Source organism: Marmota marmota, unplaced genomic scaffold, assembly GCF_001458135.2.
Source record: "Marmota marmota marmota unplaced genomic scaffold, marMar, whole genome shotgun sequence".
In the NCBI taxonomy this organism is placed as follows: Eukaryota; Metazoa; Chordata; class Mammalia; order Rodentia; family Sciuridae; genus Marmota; species Marmota marmota.
The window spans coordinates 1754901-1775666 of record NW_025999895.1 but is presented as its reverse complement, the minus strand read 5'-3'; the positions used below and the strand labels follow the sequence as shown (position 1 = coordinate 1775666).

General features: G+C 49.9%; 1 protein-coding gene and 1 pseudogene across 2 annotated transcripts in view; both read left to right on the top strand.

Moving 5' to 3' along the window:
• Rptor (regulatory associated protein of MTOR complex 1) overlaps nt 1–20766 on the top strand; it is a 341575-nt gene that overhangs the window by 205483 nt on the left and 115326 nt on the right. For both annotated transcript variants that reach the window (XM_048797491.1, XM_015504082.2), the window contains one exon: nt 4503–4562. In XM_048797491.1, the coding sequence (XP_048653448.1) occupies nt 4503–4562 (60 nt within the window). The remainder of the gene's footprint in view (nt 1–4502; nt 4563–20766) is intronic.
• LOC107157714 lies at nt 13829–15331 on the top strand (annotated as a pseudogene).

The window sequence follows — 20766 nt, the reverse complement described above, 5'->3', positions numbered from 1 at the left end:
TGTTGAGTGAGTGAAGTCTTATTTTCATCGTCTGATAAACGCCCTCAAGCCCACTGCCCACCCTGAACCCAGACCTTGGCGGTACCTCCTCATTAGAGCCCAGGCTGCCTGCCCTGCCCTCCCCACCCGAGTGCTGGGTGTGTTGTTCCTTGTGCCTGTCTCACTGCAACTGTTCCTTTGTCCAGACTCTGTGTGTGGTGAAGGCTGTGTGCTCGCCGAGCCACATTGCTGGTGTTCACTCTGACTGGGTGTGCAGCTGCTGTGCACTGATCCTCGCTCAGGGACATGAGCTTCCCCTGGCACGGCTGGACACTAAGCACTGTGTCTTCCTTCTGTTGGTAGGAGCCTGCTGCCATGTGCATTCTTTTCACATGTTCTGTTGAACATGTGCTAGAATTTCTTACCTACTGAAGAATCGAGTCTTGAGGTTGTAGTTGAAGGGAATCTTCGCTCTTAGGATACAAAGGCAGAGTGGTTGCACTGTCTTCCTCTCTTGTGGCAGTATTGAAGGCGTGCTGCAGACCACCATCCTTTCCAGGGCCAACAGAGTCACTCAGCTTTTGCGCTTGCTGACTGACAGTGTGTAAGAAGACTCCATGTGGCCTGGGCTTGCATTTCTCTTGTCTGTGTCGCTGCACATCCATTTGTGTGTTTAGTGGCCATGTGCTTCCTTGTCTTTGGGATGCCTGTTCATGTCCTTTGCCACTTTTCTGTTGGCCTTTTGTGCTCTTTGTGTTGATTATAGGGGTTGTGGACACCACACCTTGGTGAGAGTAGTCCTCTGTTGCTGGTATCCCCCACCGGACACTTCGTTATCTGGGATTTCAATCCAGGTTATGGTAGACGGTGCCCCTGCTCCTTTGCTTTATGCACCTTGTTTTAAGACAGCAAACAGGCCAACTTGCACATCATCTTTTCTTCACATCTCTTGGCACATGGGACCTGCACCTGAGGTCTCTGTCCTCTGACCTGAGCTTGCTGTCCCAGGATGTCTTCCCTGGGGTCTTGATGGGAAGCCCCCTGCAGCCTGTGTGCTTGACAATAGTTTATCTTGCTCCCACATCTGAACATCAGTTTGGCTGGACATGAGATTCTGGGTTATAAGTTCTTTTTCTTTAGTAAATTAAAATACTCCTCCATTGCCTTCTTGCATCCTGTGTTAATCTGACTCTTGTTTACCTGAAAAATGATCTTCCTTTCTGAAAGCTTTCCATGTCTTTTCATTCTTTCATACTTTACTTTTTTTTTTTTTTTTTTTAAGATAGGCTCTTGCCAAATGCCTATCCTGAGCTCCTGGGCCCCAGCCATCCTCCTGCCTCAGCCTCCACCTCTGCACCTGTCTTTGGTATTCCCCAGCTTCACTTAATGTTCCTAATTTACAGATGGAATCCCTCACAGAAGGTTGTGAGAATTAAACACAGAACAGCAAATGCTTGTCGTAAGAACTAATAAGAATCAGCTGTTTCCTTCATCATTAATAACCTGGTTTGTGGGTATTTTGAGCCATTGATGTTACCTCTACTTTTGTGCAGAGCCTTTTATTGCCCAGCAATACTCCTGTGCAAGGGAAGGAAGGAGTGTGAAAAATGAAAACAGGTGTTACAATTCTAATGCAGTGAGAAGAGGTGTTATTGGCAGAAGTGAGTTTTGTAGATTTCATTGAATTGGCCATGCCACCCTCAGTCAAATAACCATACTGTCTATAGTTTAAAGTTGTGTGTGTGATGTCTTTGTTTTAATTTCTCATTTACGAGAATTTACAGCCATGCATGCTGACACACGCCTGTAATCCCAGTGACTTGGGAGACTGAGGCAGGAGGATTGTGAGTTCAAAGCCAGCCTCAGCAAAAGCGAGATGCTAAGCAACTCAGGGAGACCCTGTCTCTAAGTAAAACACAAAATAGGACTGAGGATATGGCTCAGTGGTCAAGTGACCCTGAGATCAATCCCCGGTACTGCCCCCACCCCCGGCCAAAAAAAAAAGAGAATTTATATTTTCAGTGTTTTTTGATCATGCTAATTTCTCAGTAATCAACATTTTATATATATATATAATTTTAAAAGGTCTTCATCTGCCAGTTCTGAAATGTGGCCACCTGTGAATCTACTTGTACAAACTGTTTTTTCCGTTGGTTTCTGATAGCATGCTGTCTGAAACCAGGCATCACAGGCTCTCGGTTGTGCTCTCTTCTCTGAGCTCTGCACCTGCAGGAGGTAAACCTGCAGAGGTCTGGTCCCAGGGCTGGACTCGGGCTTTCAGGAGATGAGCTGGTTTTGCAGAGGCTTGCTCGCAGAGCTGCTCCCTTCAGCTGCACTCTTAGTTTGATGTTCAGCTCTTAACCCTGTACGTGGCTTGTAACTAAGGGTTGATCCCTTCGTGTGTCCATGGAAAGGCCTTCTAACCCGGCAGGACTTGATCTCCCTCCCTTTCTTCTGAGAGGCAGGAGATCCTGAAATCTTCGCCCACATTTTCAGCTTCCCCGCTGTCTGCTGTAGAATCCTTGGAGTCTTGTCCTGCGTGGGTTTGGGAGTCAGCCAAGGCCTTGCAGAAAGCTTGTGTTTTGGCTCCTTCCTTTCTAAAGTTATTCCCTATAATTTCCTGGCAGCCTGAACTCCTGACCTCCAGCTCCTTGGCCCAGCCAGCCTGCTGCCCCTGAGTCGCAGTGTCTGCTGGGGTGACTCATCTAGAGAGATCCTCTTTGTAAGGGTCACAGCACTTCCAGGTTCTACCTGTGTTTGTTTGTTCTTTGGCATTTTCAAATGGTTGTTTTTTATATTTTGTCCAGAATTCATTATTGTTATTGGCAAAAGGATTAGTGTGATACAAATGATTCTGTCATTACTGGACTCTAGAAATCCCAATCGATGAATACATTATGGATGAAAAGACAGACGACAAAGTAGCATGGTTTGTGTAGGGCTCAGGCCTGAGATTGCATTTCCTGTGGATCGTGTTTATCCACCATGAGATCTTGTGCTCCACAAAGCCACCGTGGGGGCCGTGTGTGTCTACCCTGGCTGTGAGGCTGCAAAGGCACCTGGAAGTGGGCCAAGCAGAACCCTCTGAAAGTCAGCAGAAGGGACTGCACAGTACTGATCGGCTGATGGAGCATCACGGCCATGACTGTATGCTCACAGGAGGAGTCTGCTCCCTGCCACCGGGAAAGCACAGCTTTCGCGTTGACTTCTTTTGTTCTTTGAATAGTAACCCACTGAATGCTGCAGCCACAACCTCTCTCCAGGCCAACCAGGCCTTGCTTCTTGAGCAGAGTACATGGCCAGGCACTGTTCCCATGGTTCCTGGGCAGCCTCATTCAGGAGGGTGGACAGAGGAGGCACCATTTGCCCAGCAAACACTGCATGACTGTGTCTTATTTTTCTGGTTCTGAGTCTTTCTGCTCCTCTTTGTTTCTCTGCCCTCTCATCCCACTGCTGTCTGTATACTCCCAGTCCTCTCACTTCTATAAAGGGTAACTTCCAATTCTACCCTGATTGTGGCCTGGTCCTGTCCTGGCCTTCTCCTGGGCCCACTGTCCACAAGTGAGACATGGGAGTGCATTTTGTAAATGTCCCAATAAGCCACTGTAAGTTCAAAGCATGGTCAAGCGGACAAACACAGGTAATACAGCTGGCCCCCGAGCATCCTCTTAGCCGTGTGGCCAGTATACTCTGCTGAGTGTTGGTTGTTTCCCCCTCCGGAGAGATCAGAACACAAAGTGCAGCTTCTGCCCTCAGTTGTTACCCTTGCGTTGTTGCCCTCATGTTGTCACGAAGTCAGGAGATTGCAAGTTGGACTCTCATAAGTCAGGGACCCTCAGTTTTTGAAAGGGGTTACTTATTCTTAATTTTAAACCTAGATAAATCAAGCATTTTATATTTCTTGTGCTAAAAACATTAAGTTGCCTTTGTGTGACGTTTCCATCGATTCTGTCCTGCTCTGTGCCAGTGCCCTGGCAGGAGGAAAGAAAGATGGTTTCCTGCCTCCTGTCAGCACACACAAATGAGACAAAGCTTTGCTGGTTCTGCACTAGCTCCTGAGGACGGGGTTTGCGTGCAGGCAGAAAGTCTAGGCCCTGACACCTAGGATTTTGTGTGATTAAAAAGATGTAATTGGATTTGTGTTTGCTTGTCTTCCCCTGGCTTCCTTTGTGTCCCTTGAGGTTATTTGTTCGTTTCTCCAGGACTCTCCCCAGCTCACTTTCTTAAGGGAAAAAATGGAAGTCTAGTCGAATCCTGCCGTATTTAGTTCCTGCTGCATCTCAGAGCTCCTCTCCAGGGACAGGCTTCATGGACTGCAGACAGTGCCTTCCTGCTGACAGCACACCGCTTCGGCAGTGAGGCTTTCTTCTGTCTAAAAGCCCGGAAGCCTTGGGAAGGAAGGAAGCTGGGCTGGCTTGTTTACCATGGCCGTGCCCACCCGCCTTCAACCCCCTGCTGCTGAAGGCCATGGTGCACCTGAGATTTTCCATTCATGCCTCTCACACTCTTTCCTTTTTCTACAGGTTTTGCATGCAGAAATGTGTCAGCCTGGTGCCCGGAGTCACACTGGACTTGATAGAAAAGTGAGTAGATTGTGAAGCCCTTGTGGTTGGGTCGCTGCCTTTCTCGACTCTTGGTTCCTGGAGCGCTTTCTACCCTGTGGGTGTTACCATCTAGGAGTGCTGGGTTCATTGTCTCTACTCAGCAAAGAGTTGAAGAACAGGACACAAAGATAGCAAGCAACAGGTTTATTGTAAAAGCCACAGTAACAGACTTCTCTGAAGAGAAGGGCCCCAGAGCTGAGATTCCAGTGGGGGATGTTTTGGCCTGTTCTTTTTATGGTCCCTGGAATTTCCTCCTTTCCTATCTCCTCCTGTCCACGCTCTCCTCACTATTATTCATTGGTGTCCTCTCTGCATCTTTTCTAATTTTTCTATTGGATCCCACACTTAGGAGTACAAGTACAGAAGTGTCTGTCTGATTGGGTCCCTGCTTGTGTCCAACTTTTGTCAATCGGGAAGTTAACCTCATTGGAAGACCCTCTCCATGTTCCTCTGTTCTAGCCCGGCCTGACCTCCTTACTCGCCATCTTGCCCTTTCGTGTGGGAGCATCCATTTGTTCTCTGAGATTGTGTGGGTTATGCTCAGTGTAGGAGGTTGCTACACATGAGGCCATATTAGAAGAAAATAATAAAAAGCCGAATTCTTTTGAACTTTAAAAAGAACCTCCAAACTCTAAGCCAACGCAGAAGACAGGTCACCTCCGCTTTCCCAGAGCAGCCGGCTCAGAGCTCCGCTTTGACCTATTTCCTCAAACTTAAACTTGCCCTTTGATGTTCTGTAACTTTCCCACCCCCTGCCCGTTTTACTGTTTGGAACAGACTGATTTCAGAAGGTTCCAGAAGCTGGCCAGGGTGTCCCACACGAAGCACCATGTTGTGCACATGCCCACAGGCTTCCCAGGTTCCTCGAGCAGTGCATCCATCTCCTGTTTGACCTCTTAGGATCTGAAATAGTACACCCGATGCTAAACTTGACCTGCATTTATTTGCTTTTAGCTCCTGGACAGTGTGGAAAAAATGGGGAGTTGAGTGAACCCTTGTGCTCTGGAGTTGATCTGCCAGAGGGCTGTTTCCAGGGCCCCAGTCATGGAATTGTGTGTGGCAGTGGCTGAGGCCTGAGCTTACCACATTAGGTCAGAAAAGCAAGCGTTGGCTGAAGTTCTCCCTGGAATAGCGCTGGCCTTGTGTGTGGAAAACAATTCACACAGGAGGCCCTCAGTCACACTGCCTTCCCACAGTGGCATGCTCGCAGCTCCGGTGGCAGGAATGCAGGAACTGCACTTGTGCTCACACAGGCAGTCTCTTATGCCCTTAAGCAAAAAATAACCTGGTAGGATGCATTTTCCAAATGACACAAACTGCATGCATATGTGCATGTTACAAAAGGCACAACTAGGTCCACGCGGGGGCTGGTATTTGGTCAGTGTCAGAGTGGATATTTGATGTGCGAGGCCCTGGGCTCAATCCCCAGCACCATAAAATCAAAACAGAAAAAAAAAAAAAAACACATGTAGTTTACTCTGGGCAGCAAAATGGAACTTGGAAAAAGGAGAGGGAGGAGCAGCATTGAAGGACTCTAAATAATTTTTGTTCTGACTTAGTGTTTTTAGAAAAACATAGTATGCAAAATAATCTACAGTTGTGATGTCACCTCACATTTCTGAAGTCCTTCAGATTTCAGAGGCCAAAGGAGAAACACGTTCCTCATACATCTGCTCATTCTCCTCCAGCTGAATGTTCCCATTGGGACTTTGGAAAAGTGGGTATCGAAGTGCACTTGTGAAATTGAAAAACAGTTCTGGGTTCAGAGAGGTTTGCTGTTTTAAAAGCTTGTTGAGACACTTAGAACCCCAGTCTTCACTGTGAGTCACTTCTGAAGCCAGGTTGCTGGGAGCAGGCCTGCACTCTGCTCTCCTGATACCGTTCAGCAGGCGTGTTCGCCATTGAATTGAGTCAGACGAAATGGACACAAGTCAGCATCTGTAGCTGGAAATCCCATGTTGCTGCTCTCCCTTGTGGCTCGGCAGAGGTTAAATTGTGAGTGGTTGAATTATGTTTATATTTTTATGCCATGACTGATTCCGTACTTGGGAATTATTCTGCACCAGGAGAAATCCAGATGTATAGCTCCAGAAGCTGCCCAGCCACAACTGCTAGATCAGTTTCTGAGCGGATGCACAAGTCATTTGCAAGATGTCTCCATGTAAAATAAAATGCTATCATTTTATAAACTTTTAGATTTTTTCCACTTATGTTATGGTCTCATAAGAAGGAAGATTTTCAGTTATTAGATGTGATTTTGAATCAGAAAGCCTAGCAGCCCGCACAGCCCACTGCTGTTGGACGTCCCCTTCTCTTGCTGCTGGGAGTTTCCTGTTCAGAGAACATTTCCTAGAATAAGTGTCACATTATTTTCACCTGCATTATTATTATTTTCTGGAGATGTCGTCTCAGAATATGTTCATCTTGGTTCTGGTGAACTCCGCAGCTTGCCACCTGCTAGGCCTGCCTTGATGCCATCTCCTCTTCTCTGCTCCGCACCACCAGAGCACACAGACTGATGACGTTGACCTACATGTCAGGTCAGGCGGAGCCACTTGGAAAGCCATTGCACAATCAGTTAGGAATCCCAACACTTTTTCCACAACCTGCAGCTCCAAGTCTGATTCATGGTTCACTGCCTCAGGGACTCAAGACCAGGTCCATCTACCTCTTGGTGCAGTGCGGCTCCCACAGCAACCAGCATTCTACAAACCCCATGGGGCCTCTTGCCATCTGGGTCTCCCTCCTCCCCACAGGTGTGGTCCTTGTTCCTGGTCCAAGTCCTCCAGCAGGGCCTGGCTGCGTACTTTGATCTTAGCAGTGCTTTGTGCACATGAGCGATGCTCCTACAGCGTGGAGCTGGCCTCGGCTGTGGGCTGCGTGGCCTCCCTACCGTGTGTGGCAGGCACAGCTGAGCTGCCCATGGCCTGTGGCTGCACACAGCAGAGACCAGGTCAGACTCGGGCTTTCATGTTGTGATCTTGTGTTTTAATTCACATAGAGGTTTGAATCCTGTGGTGGCCCCTTTTCTGTTCCACAGACTGGGCAAGTTACAGAAACGAGTCTTACATTGACTCACCACTCTGGAGGTGCGAGATTAAGGGGCCACATCTGGTGATGACCTTGCTGGCAGACTCCCAAGGCAGAGAGGGTCTTGTGTGTGTGTATCTGTCTGACTTCTTACACAGCCACCAGGGTTCAATCACAGCAGCTTGTTTCAGTCAGCTTTTGCATTGCAGTGACGAAAATAGTTGAAAATAACTACTTGGAGGAAGGAAGGTTTATCTGGGGCCCGGCCTCAGTCCATGGCCGGCCACTCCACTGCTCCGGGCCTGAGGCGAGGGGAGGGGCAGAGGAAAGCTGCTCGCTCATGGCAGAGTCAGGAAGCAGGGAGAGGGGAAGGGCCCAGGGCAGTGCTCCCCTTGCAGGTGACCCACCTCCCCCAGCCACATCCCAGCTGCCCAGTTACCACCAGCCAGTCCATTCAAACTAGGGTGGACCGACTAGGCTGCAGCTCTCATAGTCCATTCACTTCCCCTCTGAAGACTCATGTGGGGACAGGAGCTTTGGGGGACACTTTACAACCAAACTTTATCAGGGCTCCACCCTTATGACCCTATCAAATTCTAATCACTTCCCAAAGGTCTCAACTTTAAATGCCTTTAAGTTTCCTCCCTCTTAATTAATACCTCACAATGGAGATCAGATTTTTTACACAGGAAGGTTTGGGGGACACACTTAACCCACGTCCAAACTGTAGCAAATGCTGCTGTCAGATGTAAGAGGGTAGGGGAAATGGAGCTCAGATAGAAAGGGTGGGCACAGGGGACTCACAGACGTGGTGCCAGGCAGGCTGCTCTCCAGCTGTGCCCTTCAAGGAGGTCCTCTGGACAGCCAGCTGGGCTCCTGCTCGCATGTCTACCCCACCAGTGGTCCAGGCAGCAGGTCCCACTAGGCAGAGTGCTGGGCCATTGTGCTCAGGACGGGTCTCCTGGCACGTGACAGAATGTACTTGTCACCAACGTGCCACTGGGTGACAGGCCCTGGCACAATGCCCCAGATCCTTCCCTGAAAGTGGCACCCAGAACACAGGCTCCTCCCAGAGCTGGAAGCATGAGGGTGCTCCGCTGGGCTGCAGCTCTCTAGCAGCCCTGGGCCCAGCCCCCTGGTGTCACAGTGTGATGTCCGCTGGCCCAGCCAGCTCCCAGGGCCTCATCTGACAAGTAGAAGGTGTTTTGGGGGGAAAAATGCTTTCGTCTTTTAAGAAAATTTCCTAAAATGAATTAGTCAGAAAATGGATGCTGGCTTCTCCTCAGGTGGACTGTTACTACAGCTGGTTCAGAGTAGGTCCTCCCAGACTCAGGGTTCACACTGGGAGCATCCAAGACTGTCCCCACTCAGAGCCAGCAGGAGGCCGGCCTTCTCTGGAGTCATCTCCCATCCAGTGACAGTCGGGGTGGAAGTGACAGGGTAGTCCTCCCCACAGTGAGTCCAGAGACTCATAGTCACCCCAGTTACCTTCCTCACTGCCAGACGGAACCAAGTGGGAACAGAGGCGCATGAGCGTTTGTTTCTTTTTTTAATTTATATGTAGTTAATGTTTCAAGAACCATATTATATTTCAAAACATATAAATTTTTGAATAGTTGAGATTTGAATAAAAACATTTGCGTGATGTTGGTGAAGCTGTCCAGGAGGTTTGCTGGGAAAGGTTTGTGTAATTGGTTGGGTGATGTTGCTATGTCTCCACTTCCTGGCCTACTTTCCAAGAGAGGAGCTTCCGGCTGTGTGCGTCGCATCTGCCTTGGAACAGAGAAGGCATCCACCCATCAGCTTGACTCCTAGGGTGGTGGCATGGTGCCACTCTCTCTGTCCGGCCTGGTGTGGTTTTCATGTGCAGAGCATGGAAGCCTATGTGGGCGTGGGTTAACTGGTAGCCGAGATACTTTCAGTTGCAGGTACAGGAACAAACAGAAATTGGCTCTTCTTCTCACTTCCTTGGTCTCATTCCTTATTCTTTAGCTGTTCGTTATTCTGAACAAAATCCCAAGCTCTACCCATGTGGGAGGATCCCCCCAAAACAGCACAGCATCCGAAGAGCCCCAGGGACCCTAGTGTGGTGTCCATGTGGGCTGAGGTGTGGTGCAGAGGCGTGGGGTACGTGCTTGTTGGGACGCTGTGTGTTGTGCAGAGCATGAGTGAGGTGCTAGCTGGGCTCCACTTGCATTCCTGATTTCTGCCAACTTTTTAAGGACTCTGAATGCTTAGTTTTGCATATGGTTTTATTCCTTCATTCAGCTCCCTGTGTGGAGCGCTGTAAGAACAGCTTCATCACACCAGTGCAGGGCACCCAGCCATGATCTTGGCCACTTGGCCTCCTCTCGTCTTCACAGCACGCAGGTGTCCAGCTGCAGGCACACTGTAACCTTCTCCTTTGGTCACTGGAGAAGAGGAAGAGCTCCCTGCTTCAGACTCCTGCTGGTGGCCAAGGCCAAGACCTTGGCTGGGTGACCTGCACTGGTGCAAGGCCCTGGGTTGGTTCAGTGCCAAGGGACAGAGCCAAGGCTTCCCAGGAAGGCCCCTTGCCATGTGGTCATCTGCTGCACGCCCTGAAGGGCAGCAAAACGCCAACACATGGCCAAGGCTCCAATTCCAAAATGCTCTGGCCTCAAATCCTGGGCACACTATGGGTGGACAGTGAGAAGGATGTCTTTGGGAGCACAGGACAAGGTCATGTGGATAAAGGACATGTGCCTGTGGCCCTGGGCCACGTGAGGAAACTGCCAAGGCACTTGCAGCTTGGCTTTGGCACATCCATGTCAGACTTGGGCCCAGGACTCTCCTGCACCCCGACTCAGAAGAGCCCCCTGCTTCAGACCCTGCAGGTGGCTCTGCAGTAGCTGTGGTCTGTTCCAATGGCTGCTTCCCTAAAGCTGTTCCAGGTGAAGGTTCCCCAGGATCCCAGATGCAAGCCCTTCCTAGCCTTTGTCACTGCTCTCAGACATGCACGGTGTTTTGTTAAGAGCCAAGATGTGACAGGTGTGTGTGTGTCTGTGTGATTGTCTGGCAGTCTTTGAAGCTGGGAAGCGTCTGTCTCTGGTGGAAATGAATCAGGGCCAGCCTTCCTTGAGCCGCCCCCCTTTTCTCATTATCTGTGCTCACCTAGCTGCCTGATGAATAAGCCTGTTCTGCTACACTGCTTATTTATATTCCGTGTCCTTTGAGAGAGTGGCAGTGAGATCCATGCTTGGAAATTAGGGAACATTCTTCAGCCCTCAGATGGCAATGAAGGGCTTACACAGTGCTGGAAACATGGGGTCCTGGAAATCTCTGGGGACCGAGGGTGCTGAGCCCATTCCATAAAGCCCTTAGTTAGTATTCTGATCACTGAAGCCTCAAAGCATACAAAAATCATTCACGATCAGCATCGATTGTATAAACACGCATTATCAGGGGCCGACAGTCCAGCATCTAGAGTAGAACAGCTGCTGCTCATAGGCCACAGGGCTGCTGGGCTCCAAGCCTCTGCCCAGGTGGGGCTCTATTCTGGCTTTGAAACCATAAGCGGATTTGTACCTTGGTAGGAGCACCTTCTGTGCCAGGCTTTAGCTGTGTCCCCTCTTCTCATCCTCACAAGGCCCTTCAAGGGTGCTGCTCTTGTCATCTGCCTCTTAAAACTGGGGAGATTGAGGTGTACAGCAGGTGTGTGGCCTGAGCAGTCACAGTGAGGACCACCTACAGGTGGGTGGCGGAGCCACACCGTTCCCTGCTTGGAGTATACACCGTGGACAGGCGTGTGGGCTCTGTGGCCAGGTGGGGGCCTGTATGCAGAGACACGGGCCCACTGCACAGGCTGGGGCCGAGGTGAGAATTTACTCTGCATTCAAGTCAGACTTGTAGTATGGATTCAGTTTGAAAGGAAAACTATCCAAAGATATAGCCTTGACTCAAAATGTACCATTCATTGCAACATGAATATATTATATTGGCCGCCTGAAGGTGAAAAATCAGTAACTCGTTAGCGTTTGCCAGTCACTGACCAGTTGAATAATGAGGCACTGGAGGCTAATTGACAGGTGAAGTGGGGAAACAGAAGCCCAAGAGACAGCAGAGCAGAGACCAAGCTAGCCACTGGCCCAAGCCTGGAAGCACAGAGCTGAGCAGAGCAAAGGGTCTCCCCGGGCCCCATGAACTGTGCCCACCATCACCTGTGGCATCACCCTGGAGGTGAGTGGTGCTAGTATCAGTGCTTCTTCCCTGGCATGCCTCTAAGGTCGAGGTGCACCAGGATCCCTCTGAGCTCAACACATGCCCAGCAAGGCACTCAGGGTTTGTCCCAATTGGTGAGTGTGGAGGAGGCTCGGTGCCGGCTTGGAACTGCGGCTGGGTCTCCAAGAGAGAGCAGGAAGTACAGCGGCTGCACACGTGCCTGCACACAGCACAGAGAGCTGCCATTTCCCTCACAGTGCTACCCAAATCCTGGCCCTCGTCATCAAAAGGGATCTGCGCAGCACAGCATAGTGCGTTCCAACATACGTGCTACTTTTGTCTCCTTCAGCTTGGAGGATCCCAGCACAGGACTGAGTGACTCCATCCCATCTCAGCCCTGGGTGAAGGGTGGATGTAGCACCTCCTAACCAGGGGTCTGTGGTAGGGCTTGGGATGTTCACAGGGAGAAAGGTTACATTGGGCTCGGGACACATCAGGAAGGTTCTCACAAGGGAAGGCATGACTAGTCTCAAGGGGCAGATTCCATGTGGATGTGGTAAAAGAGAGGCCGTCTGGGTGTGGGCAGAATACCTGGCATGAGGAGGGGAGCCTCCCTTCTGTTGGATGCATGGCCACCAGGAGAACCCAGAGGACCTGACTCTGGGAGGTGGAGAACCAGAATTGGGCAGTGGCCTGCTTGCGCATGGAGTCTGGTGTCTCTGCTATCTGACCATATCCCCTGGGAAAGCCAGGCTTGTCAAGGCTGAGGGGTGACACAGGTGCAACAGAGTCTCTCTGGGTCCTAGGAAGGGAAGTTGGAGACCCACAGCCCTTTAAGAATACAGAACCTCTCCTGGCCCACAGCCCTTATGGAGCACATGATGCTGGCTGGGTTTGGCCTCGAGAGCCCTCTGGGTCTGTGTTGAATTAGCATCTGGCAACATCCACGCAGCACAAGGACTTTGAGCCCCAGTTCCATTTACTCGACTCCTGACTTCTGTGCAATTCTTCTCATCTTATGTCCTGTATACTTTTGTGCCCATGAATGTTATTTCTACTCCCCAGAGTTAATGTTGGGTTACCTCCCACATTCTCATCTGTTGTTCATTCCTTCCTGTAACTCAACTTCCATCTGAGGGTACTGGTTTGTTTGTTTGTTTGTTTGTTTTTAACCCATACTGCAGGTCTGCTGGTGAAACACTGTTTTTATTTGTTTCAAAATGCCACAGTTTCCCCTTCAGTTGTTTTTATGTTTTTAAATCAACATTAAAGGACATTTGATAAAATAACCCCTTTACGTATGGCTTGATATGGTGTGGCAGATTATGTACCATGGAACCTCTGCTGCTGTCACAGTAGGTCCCTTGTGTCTCTGGGCCACACCCCACAATCCCTCTCCTGATCCCGTGCCCAGGCCTTTCTCTAGTATGTTAGGGTTAGCTCTTCGAGCCCTGCACGAATAGAAAGCTGTAGGCCGCTCTTTGTGCTGCCTCTGCCCTGGGGAGCCCTTGCAGCGCCCCATGGTGGTGTGGCTCTTCACCTTCCTCACAAGTCGAGCTGCAGCCCCTGCGGTTCACTGTGGCTGGACGTTTTGGTTGTTTGGGTTTTACCAACAGCTGCTACAAATATGACACACTGCGGCCTCGTGTATCCACTTCCTCTGGGTTAGCACCTTAGTGTGCAACCCTGGGTCATGGAGCAAGATTGGTTTCATGATTAGAGATCCCACACTTTTCCCAGAGTGTGGTACCATCCTCCCAGGTGCACATGCCCCTGGGCTGCATGCGTGTGAACTCCTGGCCTGCTGACTCTGAGGTGAGTCGCAGCTGCAGGCATCCTGTGATTTGCATTTGGTAAGCAGGCTTTCCCTTGCTACTGGCCATTAGTTTATATTCTTTATAAAATGCATGCTCGAACCTCCACGCTCAGACGTTCCATGGTTCTGTCTCTTGCTTCCAACAGTGTTTGGACAGAACACACCTGGGGACTCCCTTTTCTTCCAGTTTCCAACTTACTTCCAGTCTGATCTCCATTTGCAATCGCCAGGACCATCTTCTCACCCATCTCCTGCTTCCAGGACCAGCCAACTCCGATTTTTGTGGTTAGCTCCTAACTGACAACCAACCATGACCTCCCAGCTTCGTCAGAATCATTCCACTGAGGTGGAGGCTGCCATCACCTGCCTGGTCAGTCTGCATCTGCCTGCCTCCTACACCTGCCTCTCCCTGGGCTATTTCAACCATGACCATGTGGCTCTGGAGGACCTGAGACACTTCTTCCACGAGTTGGCCAAGGAAAAGCATGAAGCCTCTGAGCGTCTCCTGAAGATGCAAAACTAGTGCAATGGCTGCGCCCTGTTCCAGAGCATGCTGAAACCTTCTCAGATGAGGGGCGCAACACCCCGCACACCATGGAAGCTGCCTTGGCCCTGGAGAAGAACCTGACTGAACCAAGCCATTTAGGGTCTTCATGCCTTGGGTTTTACTAGCACAGACCCACATTTCTGTGACTTTCTGGAGAACCACTTCCTTGATGAGGAGGTGAAGCTTATCAAGAAGATGGGAGACCACTTGACTAACCTCCACTGTCTGGCAAGCCCCCAGGCTGGCCTGGGCGAGTATCTCTTTGAAAGACTCACCCTGAAGCACAACTAGAGGCCCTGGAATGCAGTGGCCTTTTCTGGGCCTCCTTTGCATCTCCTGGCATCAGGGCTGTGGCCTGAGCCTTTCCCTCCAACCCTTAGGCAGCTTTTTAACCACCGTGAGCCCCACCCAAGCCTGGACCCAATGAAAATAAAGCTTTTTCTAGGGGGGAAAATGTATGCTCAAGTCTCTTGCCAGTTTCAAAGTTGTACTGTCTTCGAGTGTCCTTGTGTTTTGGACATGATCTTATACCTGGGGATTGTTGAGCATTTTTGCCCAGCCTGTGCCTTGTGCTCCTCAAAGCACTCATTTGAAGAATGGGAGCTTTTCATTTTGATGAAGTCTGACTTAGCAGTTTTTTTCTTTTCCAATTTGTACTTTCTGTGTCCCACCTAAGAAATCTTTGCCTGCTCCACCCAGAGCCGTAGAGACTTCTCCTGTATGTTTGTGTAATTTTTAGAGTTTATTTTACGTTGAAGTTTGTGATCATCCAAGTTATTCTGTGTGCAGTATGCAGTAAGTCAGAGGCCATCTTTTTGCATGTGGGTATTGAACTGTCCCAGCGCCACGTGTGGAGGAGACAGCTGGGTACCACAGGTGGAGGCCGTTTGATGCTGCAGCTCCCTGGACCCGTTCTCTGCTGATTGGTTGTGTGTCCTCAGGCACTGCCGCCCTCTCTTGGTCTCAGTAGCTGTGCTGTAGACTGTCCCCTGTGAAGTGGCTTTGACTCTCCTAGCCTCTCACATTTCCCGTCAGCTTATTGATCGTACGTAAACCTCTTGCTGAGGTTCTGACTGGGGTCCTGCAGAATCTGTGGATCAACTTGGGGCAAGTATTGTCTCAAGGGTACTCACCTTGTTTTCCATGAACATAATACAGATATTTAAAGATTTTAAATCTGTCTCAGCAGTGTTCTCTAATCTTGTTGTTGTCTTCTTTTTCTTTCTTCCTTCCTCTCTTCTTTTGTTTGTCCTTCCTTTCTTTTTTTCTTTTTGTCGTCGTGTCAACTCAGCCAATGCTGTGGGGCATCTCCTGCTGTGGTAATTGTGAAGTGGGGTGTTCATTTGGGTGGAGGGGTTGTTCAAGTGGGTTCTGAGGCACTGCCTGCCACAGCCATGCCATCACTCTCCCAAGGCTGCTTTGCTGATTCTGACTGGGGTGTGGTCAGCAGGGGGGAACAGGGAGCCCAGGCGAGTGACTTACCACGGAAGTCACCCATGTCACATGTTCCTTCTGGGATAAGCCTTCCTCTTGCCATGTTGTCTGTTGCATTTGGGGCTTGGAGTTTGAGGTGCTGCAGGCACCTGTGGAACCTGGAGACATGGCACGTGTGCACCCTGTTGATCCCCTTGCTCTGTCTGCACATGCCCTTTCCCCGGCCCTTCTTTGGGTTAGTACTAAGTGCTGTGGTTGATCTTGCTAGCCACTGTGCTTCACACACCCATCCCACTTACCTAATCCAGTAAAGTGTCCTTGCTGACGTTTCACAGATGAAGGAACCATGCTTGAAAAACGTGGAGTTGTGCAGATACCGGGTGCAAGTCCCAGAATCAAACCCAGGGCTCCAGTCCAGCCTTCATTTCAGCCTTGGTGTGTTCCGTCCTGCCCTGCCTGATTCCAGAGTCCCCAGTCTAACTGACATTATCCACTGTGCTTCCATAAGGGGCAAGTGTGATCCTCTTCCCTGATCACCACATGCTGATTTAGGTGTCCTGGTGCTTTGTGGTTACAACTGTACACATCTTGCAATCTTAAAAACTTAATTTTCAGGTTTTGTTGCTGTTTAAGAACAGTATGTAGAAATGTGATTGATTTTTGCATACTGATTTCATTTCCTCTAAACTTGCTGAACTCACATATTGGTTCTGATAGCTGTTTTGTAGGTTCCTTGAGATCGTGTATGGGTATAATTATGTCATCTGCAAATACACAGTTTTCCTTCTTTCCTTCCAACTTTTATGTCTTTAATTTCTTTTTCTTTATTTGTGGTGCCACCAGATGCCTCTTGTTAAATAAAAAGCAATAAAACTGGTGCTAAGCTCTGATCTCAAGGATCACTTGAGGGGAATGTGTTGTGCTGTGTCCTTAAGTGGAACATGGGCTGAGGTTTTGTTTTTTTTTCCACGGGTGTCAGATTGAGGACGCTCCCACCTGCTGGCTTTGCAGGAGTGTTCATCCTGCCTGAGCCGATGTGGAGAAGTTAGTGCTTCCCTGCAGCTGAGACAATGGTGTGCTATTCTCCTTCCTTCTCTTGATGTGCCACATTATGTCTTTGATATTGAAATGTTATATCCCTATGGCTCACCCCACGGGGTCCTGATGTGTTACTCTTTGATACATTGCTGAGTTCCACTTACTGATGGCCTTCTCTGCCGCTGGGGACAGCCACGCCTCTCCAAGCTCTGACCTCAGCTGGGCCGGGCCTGTACTAGTGCATCTCTTCCCTATGAATCATCCCCCTAGAGGGAGTGTGCTCCCTACTACTGATGCCATGCCTGTCATCCCCCTTAGTAGATCTCCCTTGTCAACTTAAAGTGTTTTATATTAAATTTTTCCAAGTTAATTTACTGGTGTGCATTTGGTCTCGTGACCAGATCTATACTAGTGCATGTTCCTTTGAAAATTACTTGTACTTCTTTCTTTCACTGTTTTGAGGTTTTGTCTTTCTTTGGGTTTTTGGCACTGCTGTCTGGCTGGGCCTACACGGGCATCCTTTGCAGTCGCCCTGCTGTGTGTCTGTGGCACCCTGTGTGTTGCAGACTGGATTATGTGCCTGGGCTTCGTATGCTGAAGCCCTGATGCCCTGCATGCTGGGCTTCAGAGGTGGGCCCTTTGGAGATGGCTCAGTGAGGTCTTAAGAGTGGGATCTTCATGGTGGGACTAGTGCCCTAGAAGAGGAAGATTCAGGCTGGGGTTGTAGTTCAGTGGTAGAATGCTTGCCTTGCACATGTGAGGAGCTTAGATTTGATCCTCAGCACTACATAAAAAATGAAGATGTTGTGTCCATCTTCAACTAAAAAATATTAAAAGAAGAAGAAGAGGAAGATTGGCCTGAGGGTGTGTGAGATGCTGGACAGAAACCGTTGTTCTCTGTCCTGGGCTGTCTCTCTGTGTGCACAGAGGGGAGGGAGGCCGACTGCACAGCCCTGCAGCACCGGCAGCCTTTCTTGTTGTTCTGCGCGCTGGCAAGAACACGGAGTCACCGGTCCACAGTGGTCAGCTGTCACTGAAACGCAAGGGACCCTGGAACCACACGCCCCAGACCTTGCCTGTTACTCAGGGGCTACACTTGAGTGTCTGTGGGAGCAGCCTGGGAAACCACAGCCGGGCCCCTGTGTGTTGAACAAATATGACTCCACGCCCTCTGGGCCTCTCCCCAGGCCTCCCTTGCCCTGCTCCGCACACTGCTCAGGCACATTCTGCAGCCCAATGGGCCCAGAAACTCCTCTGGCTTTAAAATCACAGAACATTCTGACTGATATCAAGTGTTACAATTCGTAAACATGGGTTTTGTTTACACTTGGATGTGACTGTGACAACTGTGAGTGGCTAGCATATTAGCACTATATGTAAGTTCAGGTGATAGCCAGGGTGGTGGCACTTGCCTATAATCGTAGCAACTCAGGAGGCTGAGGCAGGAAGTTCGCAAGTTCAAGGCCAGCCTCAGCAACTTGGTGAGACCCTGTCTCAAAATTCAAATTTTGTTGCTTAGTAGCATAGCACTTGCCTGTCACATACGAGGCCCTGTGTTTGGCCCTAGCACTGGGAATAAAAGGTTCAGGTGACATTAAAGATGGTTGGATTGTATGCCATTTTAAGTAAGGAGATTCTGAAACAAATATCATAGGTGTGTGTCTGCATTTGGCCGAGGAGAATATTAGCTTAAAAAAGATTTTCATACATCTCACAAATTTGTTGTCTGGTGCATTAGTTCCAGCCTTCAAGTTTTCTTTCCCCATGGAGTGGCATTTTTGCGTCAATTGAGAAAATACATGTGCGTGTTTTGTACATGTGGTTCAAGGCAGCATGCACTGATGGAGAGCCTGTGTACTTGGACCGCTCTGCACACATGCGGTCGCGGGTTCCCACAACAGCTCTGTGAGCCCCTCGTTCCCCTCAGTTCAGTCCCGCAGGCTGAGTCACTGCCTGGGACAGAGAGCTTTTGCCTACTGGAGAGCTGACCATGTGCTGACCTAAATTTCTAAGAATTGCTTTTAAAAGACATTGTTGCTAGGCTTACCTCCACATGCTCCTTGTCGGGCAGCATTTCACGGTATAGGGACTCGTGTGAAGGGAATGAACCGCCCGTTGTCCTGCACCGTTGCTTCCTCAAGTCACTTCCATCCAGCAAAGAGAAGGTGCACCCTACTGCAAGTGAACTCGATCCAGGCCACCAATGTGGAAAGCAGCCCCCTTCTGGAATGTCCTTCCTTGCTGAAGTACTTGCTCTAGTCTCCCTCTTATTTAAAAAAAGAAAAAGTTTTATTTTTCTTCATTTTACAAGGGCTGTGTTTTTAGCAGATGCATTATTAGATGTAGACACGAAAAAAGGATTAAAAATCATGAATGATATCTGCTCTGCCAAGGCAATTTTTGTTAATACTCTGTTGCATACCTTTCCAGACTGTTCTAAGTGTATCCGTAGGTGTTTTTAACAAAAATGCACCACTTCTTTGTAAAGTGAATTATTTCAGTGCATTTCAAGTTATTCAATTTTTACACAGAAATACCTAGAGGGATGATCACCAAGATGCATCTAGCGTCTCTCCGATGATGGAACCTGTGCTGTTTCTCTCATCTTCTTAGTTTCTTTTTATTTCCACTTGGGCATTTTGCTAGCAACCATAGTTTTTCACTGAGCCTTGTGTTGACACCTGGCCTGTGTTCCTTCAGTGGGATTCCAGCACTGGGCCATCAGATGCACATGGGCACCCTCCTGCAGGTACTTCTGTGCTGAGCTGGGGAATGGCATAGCCCTTGCCCTCACAGAGCCCCCAGCCCCGGTGAAGATGTGGCCTAGACAGGTGTCATCAAGACAGAGATGCTACCCCACTCTGGGAACAGCAGAGGAGGGAGAGCAGCCTCATGGGCCTGGGCGGGATAGGAGAAGATACCAGGCGAATCTGTCCTGCTGAGGAGGAAGTCAGCACAGGCACGTTTGGTTGGTGCTAGAAAGTTCTGCACCAGGAGGAAGAGGCGATGGGGAGAGGCAGGAGGTAATATGAGGAGTGTGAATGTGGGGCCTGCTGCTCTTCCATTGTCACCTGTGCTAGCCAGCGCTCCAGGAACTGCTGCTGGACTGTAGGGTGCAGGGTTAACAAGCAGTAAGTAGCACCTGTACACGGCCAGGAGGGATGCTGGCCCCTGCAGACCTGGGGTGGCTGCCAGAGAAGAGCCCGACCTTGCCACGAGCTGAGAGAGACCCTGAGCCCGCACAACTGGAGGGCCACACTCCACCCTACTTCCCACTAAGGGCCTGGGCGGCATCCTGAGCCTCCACCCTGCCATGGAGTTAGTTGAGATTATCTTCGTGGGGCGATGGAGAGCCGTCGGCATGAGTGGGAGCAGTTGTTTTTTAAGTAGAAGTAACGTGACTCAGATTTGTGGGCTGTTTAGATTATGCAGTGTGCTTTAGCACTCTGCCAAAAACTACAGGGAGATTGATATATATCGAGGAAAGAAAGTCGTTGCCCCTGGGAATGTATTACCGTGTTACACAGAAAGTGGGCCTGTCGGAGCAGTGCTGAGAGAGAAGGGGATGTGAGCAGGGGCTTAGTGGGGGCTTCCTGGCCAGGTCTGCATGTCTCTGAGGCTCCCCAGGGCCTTGGGCTCAGCTCTGCGACTGGAGGCTGCCCCAGCTGACAAGAACAGCACAAGCAAACGCATGGAGCCTCAGAGCAGGGTGTGTGTCCGAGTGAAGGCTGGGGGAGCCCAAGGCGGGCAGCTGGAACACATTTCGCAAGTTCTCACATCCCGCCAGCTGGTTATCGAGAGTTCAGAGGCCACACGGGCAGTTTCTGTTCTAGTCTGTTGGACAGAAGCCTTCACCCATCAGGCCTGACGATGGGGACGCTCAGCCTATACTCCTTCAGCCGGGGAGTTGTGCTCCCTTTTGTCCTAAATGAGTCTTCAAGTAGAGGCAGCAAAAAATAATTGCAAGCCCCTGCAGCCATGGATAGAGGACCCTTCGAGCCATGAACAGAGCTCGAAGGTCCCCAAGGTAGGGAGTTTCTCAGGCTGGCTGACGGGTTCCTGCAGGAAGGCTGAGCTGTTTGGTTGAGGACTGAGAAGACACCACTGAGTGGGTCTCCAACATTCTGAGCCTCTGAGAA